General features: G+C 41.8%; 1 protein-coding gene across 3 annotated transcripts in view; it reads right to left on the bottom strand.

The window, feature by feature from the left end:
* Positions 1–10,378: 10,378 nt before the first annotated feature.
* zzef1 (zinc finger, ZZ-type with EF hand domain 1) overlaps positions 10,379–16,896 on the bottom strand; it is a 29,564-nt gene continuing 23,046 nt past the window's right edge. Inside the window, exons 53-55 of one of the 3 annotated variants that reach the window (XR_005895072.1) lie at positions 14,932–15,003; positions 12,702–12,867; positions 10,379–12,557 (exon numbers count right to left, since the gene is read on the bottom strand). Coding sequence is in view for 1 of the 3 variants with exons in the window: in XM_041052321.1 (XP_040908255.1) it covers positions 12,787–12,867; positions 14,932–15,003 (153 nt within the window). In the remaining 2 variants the exon portion in view is untranslated. Of the gene's footprint in view, positions 12,868–14,571; positions 14,731–14,931; positions 15,004–16,896 lie in introns of all 3 variants that reach the window. The other 2 variants (XR_005895073.1, XM_041052321.1) reach the window with 2 other exon arrangements.

Genomic DNA, 16,896 nt, shown 5'->3' with positions numbered 1-16,896 from the left:
AAGACACCACAACAAACATCTGCCAGAGCAGTGAGACGATTTCACCTCTTTCCAGTGCAAATCAAAGTTTTAAAAGTTGCTGAATGAAGTGACTGATCCACAGAATTTGTTGTAGGTAAAACAGGAAAAGCTGCATTAAAACCAGGGGAAACAGTCACTGATTTTAGGAAGAGAATATTCCAAAGGGGCACTCCACGGGTTTTAGACAGAAGGTTCTTTAAGACAGAAAGGAAGTAATATCTTCAGTAGCTTTGCTTTGTCAAGTCTGAGAAAATACCCCCTTATGATGTCAACATCAGGGTTTTCTCAGTTGGGGATTCAAATTTTAGCAAAAAGTCCTCATTATAAACCAGGAGTGTGGAGTTTGAATGACATGATGCCTTCATTCTGCATTCTTGTCCGTACTTGCTTTCTTGTGTACTGAAACATCATCAGTCACAGCCCACGTACTGTTCAAATTCAAAATCTGCATCTAGTCAAATGACTGCAGGTGTTTGTGCTCTGCCTGTTTTATCATGGATACACTGGGAGCTGACTTGTGAGAAGTTGGGGTAGAAAATCTGCAGCATGCTTTGCACATTAAGCAGCAGAAAGAATGGAGAATTTGAGCCAGAATTTTATATAACTTTCATCCAATAACTGTTTTTGTGTCACTATATTAAGTTTGCCAATTATTTTGATTTTGAACATGTGACCTATCTGTTGCAATATTGCTTATTTCAACATTTGTTTTCAGAGATGTGAGGTCTGGTTGTCTTGGCAGCCAGCAGGCTGGACAGGCCAGTCAACATCCACTGTCATCCTGGGGAGAACAGTCTCATCTCAGCCTCTCGGCCTTTGGTAAATTACCAGCGGCTCTGATGTCCCTGCACCATTTTGAACATTTGAACTTTTTTTTTTTCCTTTTGGAAGATAAAGTTTAGTCTCAGTGTTGAAATCTAATATCTGTTGCTGCCAGATTGGTTTGTCTGAAGTTGAGGCAAAGGCAAAAAAAAAAGAAGTTCCACTGTGAGACTGTATCTCACAGTCATTGTGGAAAACACAGAAAACACTAGTCTAGCTTTTTTTTTTTCCTTGTCTGAAAAAGCACTGAGATTATTTTGTAACAGGACAGGTGAATTGAAATGTAATCACTGGAACCCATCTGAGCTGGTAACGTCTGTAAGAACGCCGCTGTCCTAATTGCAAGCTGAACATACTGCCTACGCATGTCCTCTGGAGTTTTGACTCCCAAGCTGAACTTGCCAAGTTAGAATTCCCAGGTACAACAAGTCCAAACTTGGTCCAAACTCTGTATTGCGGAAGGCCTATATTCAGTATTATGGAGAGCACTACCCCTTTAAGACATAACTATATGCAGACAAATTTGGAAATGAAGACAAAATCCACTTTTTATTATGTCAGTGGGAAACAAGAATATGCCTATTTACTGTTGTGGGCTCTGGGACAGGCAGCAGTCTGTTGGACATTAGGTGAAGACAGGTCAACCTGAGGCATGTACGACATTTGCTTAACAAACGATGGCAAGCAAGGATGGACGCTGGATGCAAACGAAGCTGAGATAATAGAGACCGAGGCTGGTTTCTGTGTGTCACACACGCTGATAGTGTGTGCATTATGGCTGTTACCTAAGAAGGTTAAAAAAAAAAAAAAAAAAACAAAGATCACGTGAGAAGAGAATCGAAGCACGACTATAGCTGATAAAGTGAATCCAAAGGGTTTGGGCCTTTTAGATAATTTCTGATACACAGAAATGTGTGTTTAAGCTCACTGTTACTATTATTCAAACTCATAAAAACTCCTCCTCTGCTGTTCTGTTCTCTTTAACTAGTGTGAGGATGAGATTAGAAGCGTGTTGTACAGAAAAGTATAGAGACATATTAGGCTCTAATTTAGATGGTAATGAGCAAGTGCAGTGCTTTCATTATATGATTAGTCCTCAGATGAGGGAACGCTATGGATGTAAAATTGTCTTAGAAGCAGCATTCTTGGCATAAGGCCACCTTTGCAATCAAGGATAAAGTCTCCATATTAGCACTCGCTGGAAAACAGGCTGAAGCCCATTTGATGTGATAGTGATACAGTACGTCCAGTGGGAACAGATAACTTGAAAGATGTTCAGATGTGTTAAAAGGAAGTTCACTATAAAGATGTGTTGAAAGGAAGTTCCCCATCTGCACTTCTTATTCCTGGACTCCATTACAGCGTGTGTAATGGAAAATCTTTTGGTTTATGTGCAGGCTCTCACACAGGTGGCTGAGACACCCGACTCTTAAACGCAGTGACAAACCAGCTGCCTCTGACAGATAGCCAGAAAGCTGCCTGCTACGGTGTGAGTACAATCACTCCATTTCTCTCTCTCTCTGTCTCTCTGTCTCTCTCTCTCTGTCTCTCTCTCTCTATGCCTTCCCCGCTCTCTCAGCAGCAAAAGGTGACAGTTTGGAAAAGGGAAATCCCAAAGACATGATCATCCAGGGTTATTTTTCCTTTTAGTTTTTTAATGATCTGTTTTCCAGGGTTATTCCTGCTGACACTGAAATTTCCTATAATTTTCAGCCAGTACAGTAACAATTATTTAAGACCTTTTCCTTTGGTCATCCGTAAACAAAAAGGTTTCCTTCCTAGCGAAAACCAGATCTTTCTTTGGATGAACACTCTCGCATAACGTAGCACACAAACACATCAACACAAGCTCTACTGCACTGAGTTCAAGAAATAATAGAGACGACCATTAACTATTAACCAGCTCCTGTTCATCTATGCTGAGGCTTCTTTGTCTGTCAAGGTCATTTGGTGTGAAAGGATACCGAGCCAGGAGGGCTCTATAAAAATGAAGGAATTAAAATATCATCTTTCGTGGCCATGACTCCACTGGACCATCCACATTCATCGAGAACGAGTTCTAGTACAGTGCACACTTAAGAACATCACATTGTGCAGCAGGGCCACGAGTTAATGATAGAGTTACAAGTAGACCACTGCAGCGCATTGCTGTGCATCAAAGTGTGACCTGAATCCAGGGCAAGTGGATGTGGAACAAGTGAGGCACGAGTTGCGGCACCCTGTTATATTTTGTCAGGTTTCAGGGGCTTTTATTTCACGTAGAGCAGATATATGTATGAACTGGATATGTATATGTGGATTGCAGATAACTGTACATGTGCATGTACCTGCACACGTGTCCTTGACCTCTCCATTTAAACCAAGGGCACCTGAGCTAAAATAAGTCATGCAGGCAGCGAGTGACACACATCTTATCCTGACATGGGCTCTGACTTTGTGCACGTGTGGTGTATTTTCTTCTGTAAAACACACACTTAAGGGACCATGGCAAGGTCACTGATGATGTGCACAGCTCATTAACTGAATTAGATTAATGCACTGTAACTAGACTGCAATATAACAAAGGTTCTAGTTGTCACGTGGCTTGGGTGATACATTTACTTTCTCTTGCTCCCGCTGCCATAAAATGCTTCTATGTCCCTGAAAAGAAGAATTAGGCAGCTGAGAGTGTTAAGAGTTTGCAGCGTTTTATGTATATGTGTAAGTGTATGGCTTTAAATCCCAATGGGGTACCAACTACAGCCCTGCAGAAGAGAGCCTGGAATTCTCTGTTGCATAATGTCCTCTCTGTTCCTTTTTACCCACAATCCCTTCCCCTCTCTGTCTCTCTGTCTTATCTATCAGCTTATCAAACCCCACTCTGTGGGTTTGTGGGGGATGTAGTATCCTGTCAATCCCCTGGGCTCAGCTGAACAAGATTTTTTTTTTCCCCCTGCAGGAAGCAGATCTCTAACAGAACATTTACCCAGAAGCATCTGTTTTGGATTCATGAAAGTACACAGTGTGCAACTTCAGTGTGCATACGCTGTAAAAGTTGTCATAGTTGCAGTGGTGGAGCAAGTATTTTAATCCCTCAACCTTAAGTCAAATAACCATTTTCATAGTGTCATACGTATCATGTGATTATATATTTTTGTTGTAGCTGGTCGAGGCAGAGCTGATTATAATGACTTTTATTTAATGTTTGGCTGTTTAACCTGCAAAAACCTTGATCATTCCTGGTCAGACATTTCTGTCTATAATTGAGTCCTAAAAACCTTATTTTTGAACTCCAGAGAGACTGTTTCAACCTGTTTTTAATTTCAATGTTCTGCAAATGGGCATCTGTGTCTTGAAACAAAGACAGAATAAATTAAAAGCTGGATTTAGAAAATTCTTGACACAATCCGATTTCCACTGAAAACAGGTTAAAAGGATCCTAAAACACTCAATTATAGTTAAAAATGGCCTAAAAAGTCATTTTTGCCACAGAACAATTCATTTTGAAAAATATTCAAAGCAATTTCAGACAAATGTAGTGGAGTAAAAGGTACGATATATCTGAAATGGAGTGTAGTAGTATAAGTATATAGTATAAGTACCTCAAAACTGTACTTATATGTCCTGAGTTAATTTCGACCTCTGTGTAAATGTGTTGTGCCACAGACGCCATCCCCTTTCTTTCACATACATATACTACCAGTTATGTATGTATTTAACTTAGTGAGGTCCTTCAGTCTGTGAATAAGTAGAGACATACTGTATGTTAAAGCTTAGTGTAGTAACAAGACCCAAGCAGTGAAGTGTTCTTATTCAAGTCAGCAACAAGGCTACAGAGTCAGGGACTTGAATGTTTTCTGCTGACTTACTGTATAAAACCCTGATCTTTGGAGTCGGACTTGTTTGTTAGAGAACTGGTGAAAAATGACAGAATACAGACAGAGGATGAAAAAAAAAGTGGTGTGAGAAAAAAGAAACTAAAAAAAAAAAAGCAGAAGAGAAGAGAGAGATGAGGGAGAAACAGGGTGGTGGGTTCACCTGGCGTAGGCAGCCGCTTCTGCAGAGTGAAGACTCACATCGGGGACTAATGGAGGGTTTACGATTCTCCGCCAGCTTTCAGCCGTCTCTCAGCACCTGACTGCCTCCTACAAGAAATGGCATCATTACAAACAGGCCTCCTGTGCCACAGATGAACAGTGAAGAGAGGAGACTGTACACCGCTGATGGCTCTCTGTCCTGAGGATATTTCTCACTTGATCTTTGCTATGCTTGTTACAAGCCTCGAGATGTTTTCTAGCAGAAAGGAGGAAGCATAATACACAGACTCAGCTCTGACTGACATTTGTTTGGAAAACAAAGGCTGATGGCAGTGATGGCCCACCTGAGTTTTAAGAGTCACTGATTTCTTGTGGAGTTATGTTTATGCTGTAGCTGGAGAAAGAGTCGACACGCTGTAGAAGTTTGAAGCTGGTTAAATAACATTTACCTGTGCTGTTAAGATATGCATTAAAAAAAACAAAACAAAACATACTGATCATACAGGTCGTTTGTTCCTACCCTTGGAGACGACCCATAGGAGTGTCTCAGCAGCAGGCATATCCAAGCCTTTGCTGTTTTACAGGACAACAGTCTCCATCTCTCACAAGCATAAAGGAATAGTTTGACATTTATTGAAATACACTAATTTGCTGTCTTGCTGAGAGTTAGATGAGAGAATCGATACCACTCTCATCTCTATGTTGCATTAAGTATAAAGCTTCAGCAAGGGCTTAATTAGCTTAGCTTAGCATATAGACTGGAAACAGGGGCAAACAGCTAGCCTGGCTCTGTCTGAAGGACTGTAACCTGTTGACCAGCATCTCTGAAGTCCAGGAATGAAAACTTTTGGTTTTATCATAGATAATGCGCTGAGCTTTTTCTTGGCTGGGCCATGGATGAATTTACAAGGAGCTCTCTTAATACATCCATGGGCTAAAGGTGCAGTGAACACCTGGAGTCTCCACTGGCTGCCCCACAGTCTCACAGTGGTGACAAGACTGAGAGAGAAATATGAAATAGGCTTATTTCGGTTTTTGTACAGCAGCTGAGATGTAATGTGTTCATTAGTGAGTCTTAAAAGAGCCATTAGTGAAAGGAAAGAGACATTTTTCAATTGCTTTTTAGAGATGGGATGAATACAAGGTTGCTGGGATGGAAACAGACAACAAGCTGCAGCAGCAACAAAATACATTTTAAGTAATGAAAGCCCAGCTTGTGTTTGTGTTTGTACATGCTTGAACTTTTCACTCACACCAGCTGCTCTGCAGAAGCAATCAAATTCCTCCTCCAGGGACAAAATGCCAAGAGGATTCATGGACATTTGCGCAACTATTTAAAGGCCTCGTCATGTTTACCTGTGATATCCTCTCTCGAAAGACAGAGCGTATCCGCACTGCTCCTGGTCCACACACAGTCAACATTGTTAGGATAGTGTTCCTCAGTTCTTCTGTGCACTGTTTGCTGCCACACCTCTGACTCTGGAGAGCACAGGGAACACAGCTTTATTTCTAGAAATGTTCAGTACATGAATGAAAAAAATCTTTGACCCTGAATCTTCAAACTGAACTCACTGTTCTGAATCGTCGTCATCGAAAAAAATCAATAGCTTTTAGCGGTGGAGTTCCCCTCGATTGATGAGTGAGAGCACCATTGATAGCTCACCCTTGATACATGCACACTTCCTGGTTAAAAGCTTATTAAAAGACCATGAAAGCCACAAGAAACAATACTGATGTTACAACTCGCTCAGCTTAGAAAAAGAAACTGAATGAACTGCACAGCCAGTGACAGTGAATCCCTGAAATGAACTGAACAATACCACTGAATCAGCAAAGTGAGATTCAGAATTTCCACCTCTTGTCAGTTCAGGAGTCACACTTGTATTAGCTGATTGCATTGGCATCAGCTGTGTCTTTCACGCTTCACACTCACTGGCTCATGCACAGCCGTGTGGCTGTCAGCTGACTACTGATGGCCAATTATATTAATGCTGCTATCATAACATGAAACTTTTCACTGTTTTTGTGGTGACATGCTCAGGTCAGTGCTGCCACACTACCACAACCTCCTATTTATATGAATTAAGATTTAATATTCATGTATGTTTAATAAAGGGGGATTAAATCTCAAAGATTAGTCACCTGTCACCAGGTTTAACCGTATAACCATCTGCAATAAATGGTCAGTTCGATGACGTATGTGTATCTAATTGAGCTGTAGCGCCTGACAGCTGGGTTTATAATTGTATTTGTAAAGATCAAGCAACATTAGAGCTAAAATAGCAAAGATTTGTTTTATAAGGAGTCAGGTTGGGGTTTGATAGATTAGGCGACCATCTAAAACGTCTCTGTCCTACTCTTACACGCTGGCTCTGACCCAGAGTCAGTCATTCAGCCTGTCCTCGAGCTAATTTGGCTGTTAGTGACCAGTTGCTTGCCTGGGTCAGGAATAAACACACAGGCTTCCATTTGACACAGGCTCCGGGCTCGGCTGGGGCGGTCCATCTCCTCTCATCTCCATCACATTAGAGCCACTGTCTCCTTTTAGTCATACACAGCTCTCCTCCTAATGATCCAGATTAGTTAACAGGCTTGGCACTGCGGCTGTCGTGTTGGAAGCCCCAGCTATCCATTATAGTCCACCTTCTCCCGGTGCCACAGGTGGCTGTTCCAATAACAGCCCACCTCTAACCCAGATAGGAGACGGGAGAGAAATGAGATCAAAAACAGCGAGCTTCTCCCTCCCAGTGCAATCATACAATAGAGCATGTGCAGAGCTGCTAAATATGGGTGTAGGCTTTCGGTGCGTCTTATTCTCACTGGATTGTTTAAGCTACCCAATTATCCCCGAGCCTCATGAGAGGTGGCCCACACTGGCCTCCTGTCCCAGGAGGGTGAGAGGAAGTAGGTCTCATTATGACAAGGTGGAGTTTCCTCCAGCGTGGCAACACTTTCATCAGCAGCGTTGTAGGTTGTAGGAGTCAAAGGTGCATGAGGAATCAACAAGAGCAGGTTAAGAAATGAACAGAGACGACACATGGCACAAGGTCTCATTACATCTACTGTGATTTAGTGTTGCAGGCAGTGGGCACAAACACACCATTGTAACACACACAAACACACAAGAATAAAAATAATAAATAAGAAGAGGCATTAGCTTTTGCTCCGGTGGCAACATCACAACTGACACAATTCAAAATAAGTTACCACACGTGAGAAGGCATTTGATTGTGTGCCTCTGAAAGAGACACACACACACACACACACACACGATGAGATCCCTCAACAGGGGGAAGGAGGGAAGAGCCAAAGCAGGACAGAGAAAAAACACACATGATTCAAATGGGCCACTTGTCCCTTAGTCGACCTTGATAATGGGAGTCTTTCTGTGGCTCCCTGTGTTTTTTTTTTTTTTTATCTGAATGATCTAACAGGGAAATGATGTGAGACGGAGGGGAGCAGCGTATAAATTCAGAGATGCGGGTCGGACGGTGCTGCGTTACTGCTAAAGGCAACATTTTGGAAAACATTAACAATCTGATTCATCTGATGCTCATGGTGGTTCGTGATTCATAAGTGTAAACAGCTGAAGGAGATGATCACGAAAAGCAAATGAATTCTGAGGCATAATGTTGCTGTCGCGGGTGGTGCATATGGGCTCCTGAAGGCAGATCTGTAAAAGGAATCTGAATTTATTTCACTTCAGTCACGGGGGTTATGTTAACGCTGCACAGTCAGTGTTGAGGTTTTTCATCATTCCTTCATTGGAGTACTTTTTTTTGACACAATAATTTATTCTGCTACTTCTATATTTTCACTGTTTTATCAACACAAGAGTCAATATTTCCTTGGATTTTACGAGTGATTTTAAATAGCTCCAGCAGATCAGTTCTTTCCATTTGTGTATTCTCGGGTTTCCCTTTTTGCCTCCATTTGAAGACCTCTCAGTGTTCTAGGTACATATTCATCCTTTTTTATCCATTATTTCTGGAAGCATCACTCCGGAAAAGATGAATCAAATACAGCCTGGACCAAAAGAAATTTTCATAATGCATTCTATTTCCCTTTTCACACCAATCCAATCCGATTTTAACGCCTCGCGTGGCAAAAATAAGGAGGTGAGGTTTGCAAAGATTCCTCCACATTCCCTCAAACACTTAAGAGATGCAGACAAATTATATCTGGCATCCTTATTTGTGGTAATAAAACCCTGCATCTGGATCTTCCGAGCATATTCTCTCCACACGAGTGAAGCAGTGGAGTCCCAGTAAAAATGTCCTCCCAGTGAAATAAGGCAAGGACTGAGGCACTGCATATTTTAAGTTCTTCAGATGACTTCCGTCTGCTGTTATTATCTGTTAAGTTTTCATATAAAATGTTTTTTGAAGAAATAAAAGTGTCTTTCGGGAAAAAAAAGGCCACAATGAAGTACAAAGACTTTTGAAAAGTGCATTTGAAATTATATTTTTAAAAAATTCAGGTGATTATTAATTTCATAATCACAAGGGTTTATTCATTTAATTCAGGACACTCTGGGGCTCCATCGTGTATAATATTGGTATTTTGAATAAGTTTTAACAGATGAAATTTGTGTGGATATGCTGATCAGACATTCATTTCACTCCGCTGGAGCAGACAAGCACATTCAAGAGAACTGTGTGACTTTCTGGCAATAAAAAGCAGAGTTTCACAGAGTCACTCTAACCCACATCACAGATCACAAAGTATCACCCAGCTTTGCCAAGGCATCCCCATGTCATGATGGTATTACTGTTATTCTAAGCCCTTTCTTTTCTCTCTACCTTTACGGCTGCTTCTTTTCACCTTGGGTAAATGACAGCACGAGGATCCGGGGTGAACAATCAAAAGAAGCAGGAGACAGAGCAGAGGGAAGAGAGGCAGGAGGTGGGAAGGTAGGGAGGCAGGAGAGCTGACTCACTCTGGTGTGGGGGCCTCGGTGGCGCAGAGGGGCACTGAATCATCTGGAGCCTTATTGAATATTTCCTCCATTTGATGTCATTATCGCCCCAGTGATCATCACTCCCATCATCAGCACTGTCCCTGAGACTCCAGATTACAGGCAGGGGAGAGATAGAGGAGGCGCAGAGGCAGACCAGGGGCCTTTGAGGTAAAATCCAGTACATCAGAAGAGAGTGAATAAACAGAGGGGATACCATTGTTCTGTTTGGAGGGGAAAAAGCAGAGAAATGGATTTAGATTGCAGAAAGGAGCAATTTGGCTGCATCTGTGGGGATGTCTGTTAGAAAATGCAAGAGATGTACTTGTTTTCTTAGAGGTACAAAAGCTGGAAGCAGCATGAAACAGAACTATTGATGCCACTGGATCACTGAGTACAGTATCTGCTGCGAGCGAGTGTGTGGGCTCTAGGCAATGCCGACTGAGTGATCGATACATTATTTGTTGCTACACAGAAATTCTCTGTTGAGCCTACACATAAAACAAAGAGATCAGAGGTTATATTTAAGTAATTTCTATTTTTATTAGAAATGAATCACATCTCAACCCAAGCAGTACTTTTTTTTTTTTTTTAACCTTCACTGTGCCATGCATACAAAATCAGAATCAAAGTGTCCATCTGTTAGTGCCCAATAAAGTTTATATTTGTAAGGGGTAAATATCAAAGTCTCTCTCTTGTGCAATTAATATTCACAGATATGTACATTCAAATTAGTCAGCCTCAAATATCACGCATCCTTGCGAAAAGAAACCAACATTAAAAGTAAAAAGTTACAAAAAACTTCAAATTAAACAATATATTTCTCTTTTAAAATATAATTAATAACTATTCCACTAACATGAGTTAAATTATGATTGCTTCATTTTTAACCATAGGCACGTCGTAGATAGGCGAGGCGTCGTAGAAGCCAAGTAGAGGCCATGTATCTCTTCCTCTCTCCTCACTGCAGCTGATGTTTGTGTAAACAAAATCACCGAGCTATCACACGGTCCATGTAGGGACCAGTTCAAAAAAAATCAGAGTAAAAGAAAAAAAAAAGAAGAAGAAATGAATAAAAAACAGAACAACGTCTGAAGGTTTCCTCTGCTCCAGCTTCGCACAGGGTAGCTATCTGATATGTGATAAACAGAAAAGGAAGTTGGTCAGGAACTCTTCCAGAGATGCTTCATGGCTCACAATGATTGGTTTCTTTGGTATAAAACCACCATGACCTCCAAACAGCTAAAACAACCTCTTCATCTGAAATGAATACAGTAATGATTGGAAAACAAAACCCCATCTACTCACTCTCTTTGAAACTGATGGCATTAATCAACATACAAAACTTGATGTCTTCTTTAAAGTGAGAGTACACGTGACTGATGTGGATTTAGCTACAGGTGGCTCCAGCTTTATAAAATGTGGAGTTCATGTGATGTGACTGAAAAGTCACCTTCAACATCTAAGGAAGCATCACACCAATTATCTGTGTAATTACAAAAGATGAGGTAATTCAGTATTTAAGAATCCAACCTTCTCAGCTAAGCAAATACTAGACATGTTACGAGTGAATAAGTGGACTAAGTGCCTATTTTACAGTCACCTTTATGTTTATCAGTGTCTCAACTTCAATTCACGACAATCACAGTCAATCAGGTTTCATGAGTGATGTGACTTTCCATCTGTGATTAGTGGGAAACAGCAGTGTTTGCTCTGTTATAGGCATGTGTGTTATTCTTGCCTTCATTGTGAGACACCAGGTAGGGGGGGACATCATAGTGACAGACCGTGATTTATGATTCAGCTTCACTTTTCACGGCTGTGAAAAATCAGGACAAACCAAAACTGCTGAAAAACCTAATTATACATTAGGTAAAAATAATATCAGAAAATAAATAAATCTGTGAATAGAACTGCAGGCTGTAAAGAGAATCTGGGTTTCCCAATGACATTTTTTTTTTTTTTTGCTGTTATTCATTTCCATGACATCATGATGGTCTTTCATTCACTTACTGGCAAAGGAGTGAAAATACTTCGAACATATTGATAGAAGAACGTGGAGGAATGCATTGCAATAGTATGTTATCACAGTTTTCCCTTAGCTTTAAAGATATTTCTCATCCTATGCAAAGACTATGGCTATGTGAGTGTCACCTTTATCCTGTTCAGCCCGATCAAACTGTCATCAGTTTGGAAGTGGAGCTTAGTGCACGTTACACTGGCAGAAAGTTGGAGATCTATGATGATGTACTGATCCTACTTTCCAACAAGAGCCCTAAAAAACTTTCCATCATCTACTTCTATTGTCTGCAAAGGAAAGGGAGAATGAAAGAAGGTGAGTCGGATGAAAGGAAGTATAGATAAAAGGACAGAAGGAGGGAGGGGAGGAAGGAGTGGAATGAGCTTGTAGGTCAGTACTTTCTCCCTGTGGTGACTAATGAGACTCCACTGTCCTGGACAGTATTTTTAGGATGCTCTATATGTCCACTGAGACATGCAAGTCGCCAAGGTGACCTGTTTTCATCATGATCAACTACGTAACCCAGAGTGGCTGCTGTTTAGGAGGGGGTGAAAAGGCAGAGGAAAAAGAAATATACTTCCCCTTGAAGGTTGCAAATTTGGCACACTTCATGTCCTTTAGCACGGCATCTTCAAGTAAAAACTTAAAAAACAAAACAAAAAAAGAGACCCCACAATTCTTCCTGTTCCAGTGAATGCACATGCTGATATACTGGATTCACCTAAGGCAAAAAGGATCGTGAGTAAGTGTGGAAAGTGCTCTTTGAGGACCCCCCCTCCACAGCATTTCAGTGAGTCACCGGTGAGGAGGGGGGGTCCTGTCAGAAGGTAAGCACTGGGTGGTCAGAGAGGTTTTTCTCCATCACCTCTCTGCTGCTTGTTCAAAGTGAACTAGCTGAGTCAGGATGTGTCCCCGTCAGGTTGCTGTCCTCCTTTCTCTCTGCAGATCTCTCAGGGGGACATGTTGAGTAGCTTGGTAGATTTATTGGGGTAATTGATAGCCAGGCTGATGGCAGCGATGTTCTTCAGAGCCTAAGTAATAATAATAATGATAAAAAAAAGTGCATCAGTATGTGAAAGCAGTACAGAAGAAAAGGTGCAGGGAGAGAAAATCCAGCAGTGTGAAGCGATAAGATGATGAAAGGGGAGAAATCTGTGCTGAGCTCTGCTCTGAGTTAAGATAAAAAGGCAAATTGAAGGTGACTAAGCAAAGCAAGTACTTCTGTATGGTTTACTTCATCTTATTTAATAAGTACTTAACAGATGGTACGACCCGTAAGTGCATTTGCTTTCTTCACTGGCGACTGTTCAGCCCTAGCTGCAGGTTGGTGATGTAGGCCATTTGTAATTGTTTCCCTCCCTATGAAACCAGAATACCATTTCATTTGGTTTGGTTTTCCAGAGGAGCATTTTTTATGGTTTTGGTGTCTCCTGTTTTGAGATGTTTGATCAGTGCCACTACCAGGTCAAAATCTCCTTTTGATGAAAACTTTGGTCCAAGACGAGCAGCTAGATTTGAATTCAATTACTGTGGAGGCCCCGGATAATGAATGCTCATGTCCTTCATAGTTCTCTGACCTTTTCATTATCGTCATCTTCAGGCCAACATTACCACTTGTACACAGCAAATACGGGAATTTTACATGACATGAAATTGAATGATTTAATTCATTATTTAATGAATTGAATACAGCTGCTATGCTGATACTGAACATTCCGGTTAAGTTAAGTTAGCTAAATGCAAACAGCTAGTCTGTCATTACTTCTTGTCTAAGGTTTGGTTCTGTACTTCTGGTTGTGGGTTTACCAGGACTACAGTACCAGATGATGATTTTCTGTGGGTTTATCACACACTCATTTGATCTATTGTTAATATAAAAATATATATTAGTGCAACTTTTACGAAAAATTTGAACATTACATGATCTACCTGTTAACTCAGTGACAACAGCTGTCTCCCAGCCTTATTTCCTTTAAAAGTTTTCCACAGAAGAGACCAAATTAATTCATTTTTAGGTCTGAGGGCAAATGACCATGCTCCTCTCTGCACTTCCACTCTCGTGGCTGTCCACTAATTTGCAATTATCGAACACAGTAAAATTCAGACTCCATAAAAAGTTCACCTCACCCAGTGATTTCCTTGGTGCTAAGAGCTTCTGACGCCCTGATGCATAGCAGTACCTGCTGATTCAGCTGTTAACATGCCCAGATGGTTTAGTGGGCAGCACAAATGTCCTTTCAAAAACACAGGTACACTGTTTAACTGAGTGAAGAACAGGAAAAGTAAAAAGCCAGGGAGTAGTGGAGTGAACATGATCCTCTCAACACTGTGCGACTCGTGTGGTGGTATAACAAACTGATAAAAAAAACAAGACAAACAGAGCACAAGAGGAGGTAAAGTCTTCACAACAACCTGATGAAAACGTAGTCCTCAGTAATGGAAAGTGTTTTATTTTGGAACATTTTCTTCTAGTCCTCTGAACCTCAGCGAATTTACTCTTGGACTGTACATTACTGTTATCATAATAGTTATGACTACTGCCAAGTCACCTATTGTTTTGTTTTTCAACCTGACAGGTATTAGGTAACTGCTCAACAGAACCACCCACAATGTTTCTTCACCACCCAGCATCCTCTGCTCCTCTTAACTGCCTTCAGGCTCCTCTGCTGTATTACTGGGTCCACAGTACAGAGCGACGGCTCGCACTGCCACAAATGCTAATGGACTGTAATTACCAAATACATTAGTCCTGAGTGCGGCCCACACACATTCAAAACAAGGGGAGGGGGGTGCCAAGGGATCTGCTGGGTGTCAACAGCCTGGTGATTCACCAGCAAAAGAGACTCCAGCCACGGAGCTGACTCACAGCGACTGAAGACCATTCAGTCAAGGGTCTGTGTGGTTAAGAAAGAGAGCCGCGTAATATCACAGTATTTCAGGGTACACAGACAACTTCTATCATACATGTCAGGCAGCAATTCACAACTGAAAACATCAAAGACGACCTGAGAGAGTGTGGTTGGAGGGATGTCTCTGACTTTAGAGAAGGCATCAGTGGTTATTATGTGAAGACAACAAAGGAGTAAAAGTCTTACCATTGCAGTGTGATTGAGGAGCTGCTCGTCAGTGGTCATGGCTAATAAGTACTCCTGGAGGATGCCCTGCGCCTGGGGAGCACATCAAAGGTTGCTAATAAATGCTTCTTCTGCAACATTCCCGCATGCAGCTTGCAAAGAGACACAGATAACCTCACAGGCCAGATAAGTGTCACGAACAGAAGGAACTTCCCGAGACAGACTACCCTGAGAGGTTACATAAGGGATGAATTCAGTTATAAATGAGGCCTGGTTCCCTCACCACTCTCCATCTCCATCTCAGCATCAAATTGAACTGTGGAATGTTGGAAAAGTAATTCAAAATTATAAACAAATTGAAGAGCGCTTCCACCAAAGCCCTACGGGAGAGACGTGCCTTGGGTTACATAAGCACAAGGAGTTTGGGGAACACAGATAAGACTGCATAGAGGCTAAATGGACTGAGACCGGCCAAATGGAGCTTTTACAGAGCTGGAGACACAGTCCAGAGCCCCAGTCCGCCATCCATCTAACAGCACCCCGAGTGTTTATGCTGGGGAACATCCTAGGACGATTTGTACAGTCAGAAGCACATGACAGACCGTTTTGATTCCTAAATATAACTTTCACTTCCTGGGGTAGAGAGTTCACTGAATCTCAGTGGACGTGGCTGTGATCTCGCTGTGCATAAAAAGAGCAAGAACTGGAGCTGGTATGTGAACGGCACTGGCCACTTAACCTTTAAAATAAGCCGGTTCTAGGCTCAGACCTAAAACGGCCACAGAAGGATCCACAATGTGTCCAGATGCTCTTTAACTTCTCATGATTTTACAGTACAGCAGTGTCAACATGGAGCTGTTCTCAGGCTACATGTCGTCAATGCAGTTAAGCTCATATGTCAACATGAAATGTGGAGCAGCAACGTTAGTCCATATATAAATCCCGCAGGGCAGTGATCCTTACAGCTAATGAAGGTTTTCAAATGTGAATAGTAAAACAGTAACTTTCCCCCTCTATATTAGACGAAGGCAGATGTGAAGAAGTCCTGGAACAGTACAGCAACTTTATGTCCAGTTTCATTTGAATTTAGATGGTGCACAGCTGAGTCGCTGCCTGTGTAACCTAGTTTAGAACCACATTCATTGTCTTTATTCAGTTTCGGCTGACAGCCACTTTTTGAAATTTCTTAAACTACTTTAAACCACATCCTGAACCAGGGGCAACACCAGCAACCACTGAGTGTAAAAACTACCACACGAGGTATCAGTTGTGTGATTTTTTTTTTCAAATTGACAATATTACAATACTAACAATGTTAGTAACAACGCAAAATTAATTTAGATGGTAGAAGTGAATGAGTCACCTTATCTTTTATGAAACAAGCGTTGTGTGAGCCCTTGTGTAAAACACTAGGAAAAAAAAAATTCATCCGTGTCTCTCTCTTTTATTTCAAACTGTGGAAGAGGAGCTGGAGGCTGCTAACTACTGCAGCACAACACGACACTGCTGAGTACTCCTACTGCCCCCTGGTGTTTGCAGACACATGCTGCTCCACCTGAGCATCTGATTCTCCCTCACACGCAACAACATTCAGCGGGTGCAGATGGGAGCACAGAATCCATCATGAATGACAAGTCAGCTGATGTAATTTTACTGTCACATCAGTAGCCTCAGGCCCCACCGACCAGACCTGAAGAGAACAGGAAAGATAATGCTTTTCTGGGACTGTCTGGTTCAACTGCATCCACAGATGGGAAACTCCTGGCTGACGGCGTTCTCATAATCCCGGAGACCTCTCTTAATTAATAATTCAAGACAACTGAGAGAGAAAGAGAGTCCGTACACATCGCAAAATGGATAGCATCTCTTCCTCTCCCGAGCAGTCTGCAGGGAGCCAGTGTGGCACTGTGCTGTCTGGCAGATGGCAGGGCCGGGCTTTGGCCCTGAGCCCAGCACAGAACAGGTGGGTTGAAGAAAAACATGCTC

The sequence above is a fragment of the Toxotes jaculatrix genome, chromosome 12, assembly GCF_017976425.1.
Source record: "Toxotes jaculatrix isolate fToxJac2 chromosome 12, fToxJac2.pri, whole genome shotgun sequence".
Taxonomy (NCBI): domain Eukaryota; kingdom Metazoa; phylum Chordata; class Actinopteri; family Toxotidae; genus Toxotes; species Toxotes jaculatrix.
Note: the sequence above shows the minus strand (reverse complement) of the source record. Positions and strands in the feature narration are given on the sequence as shown.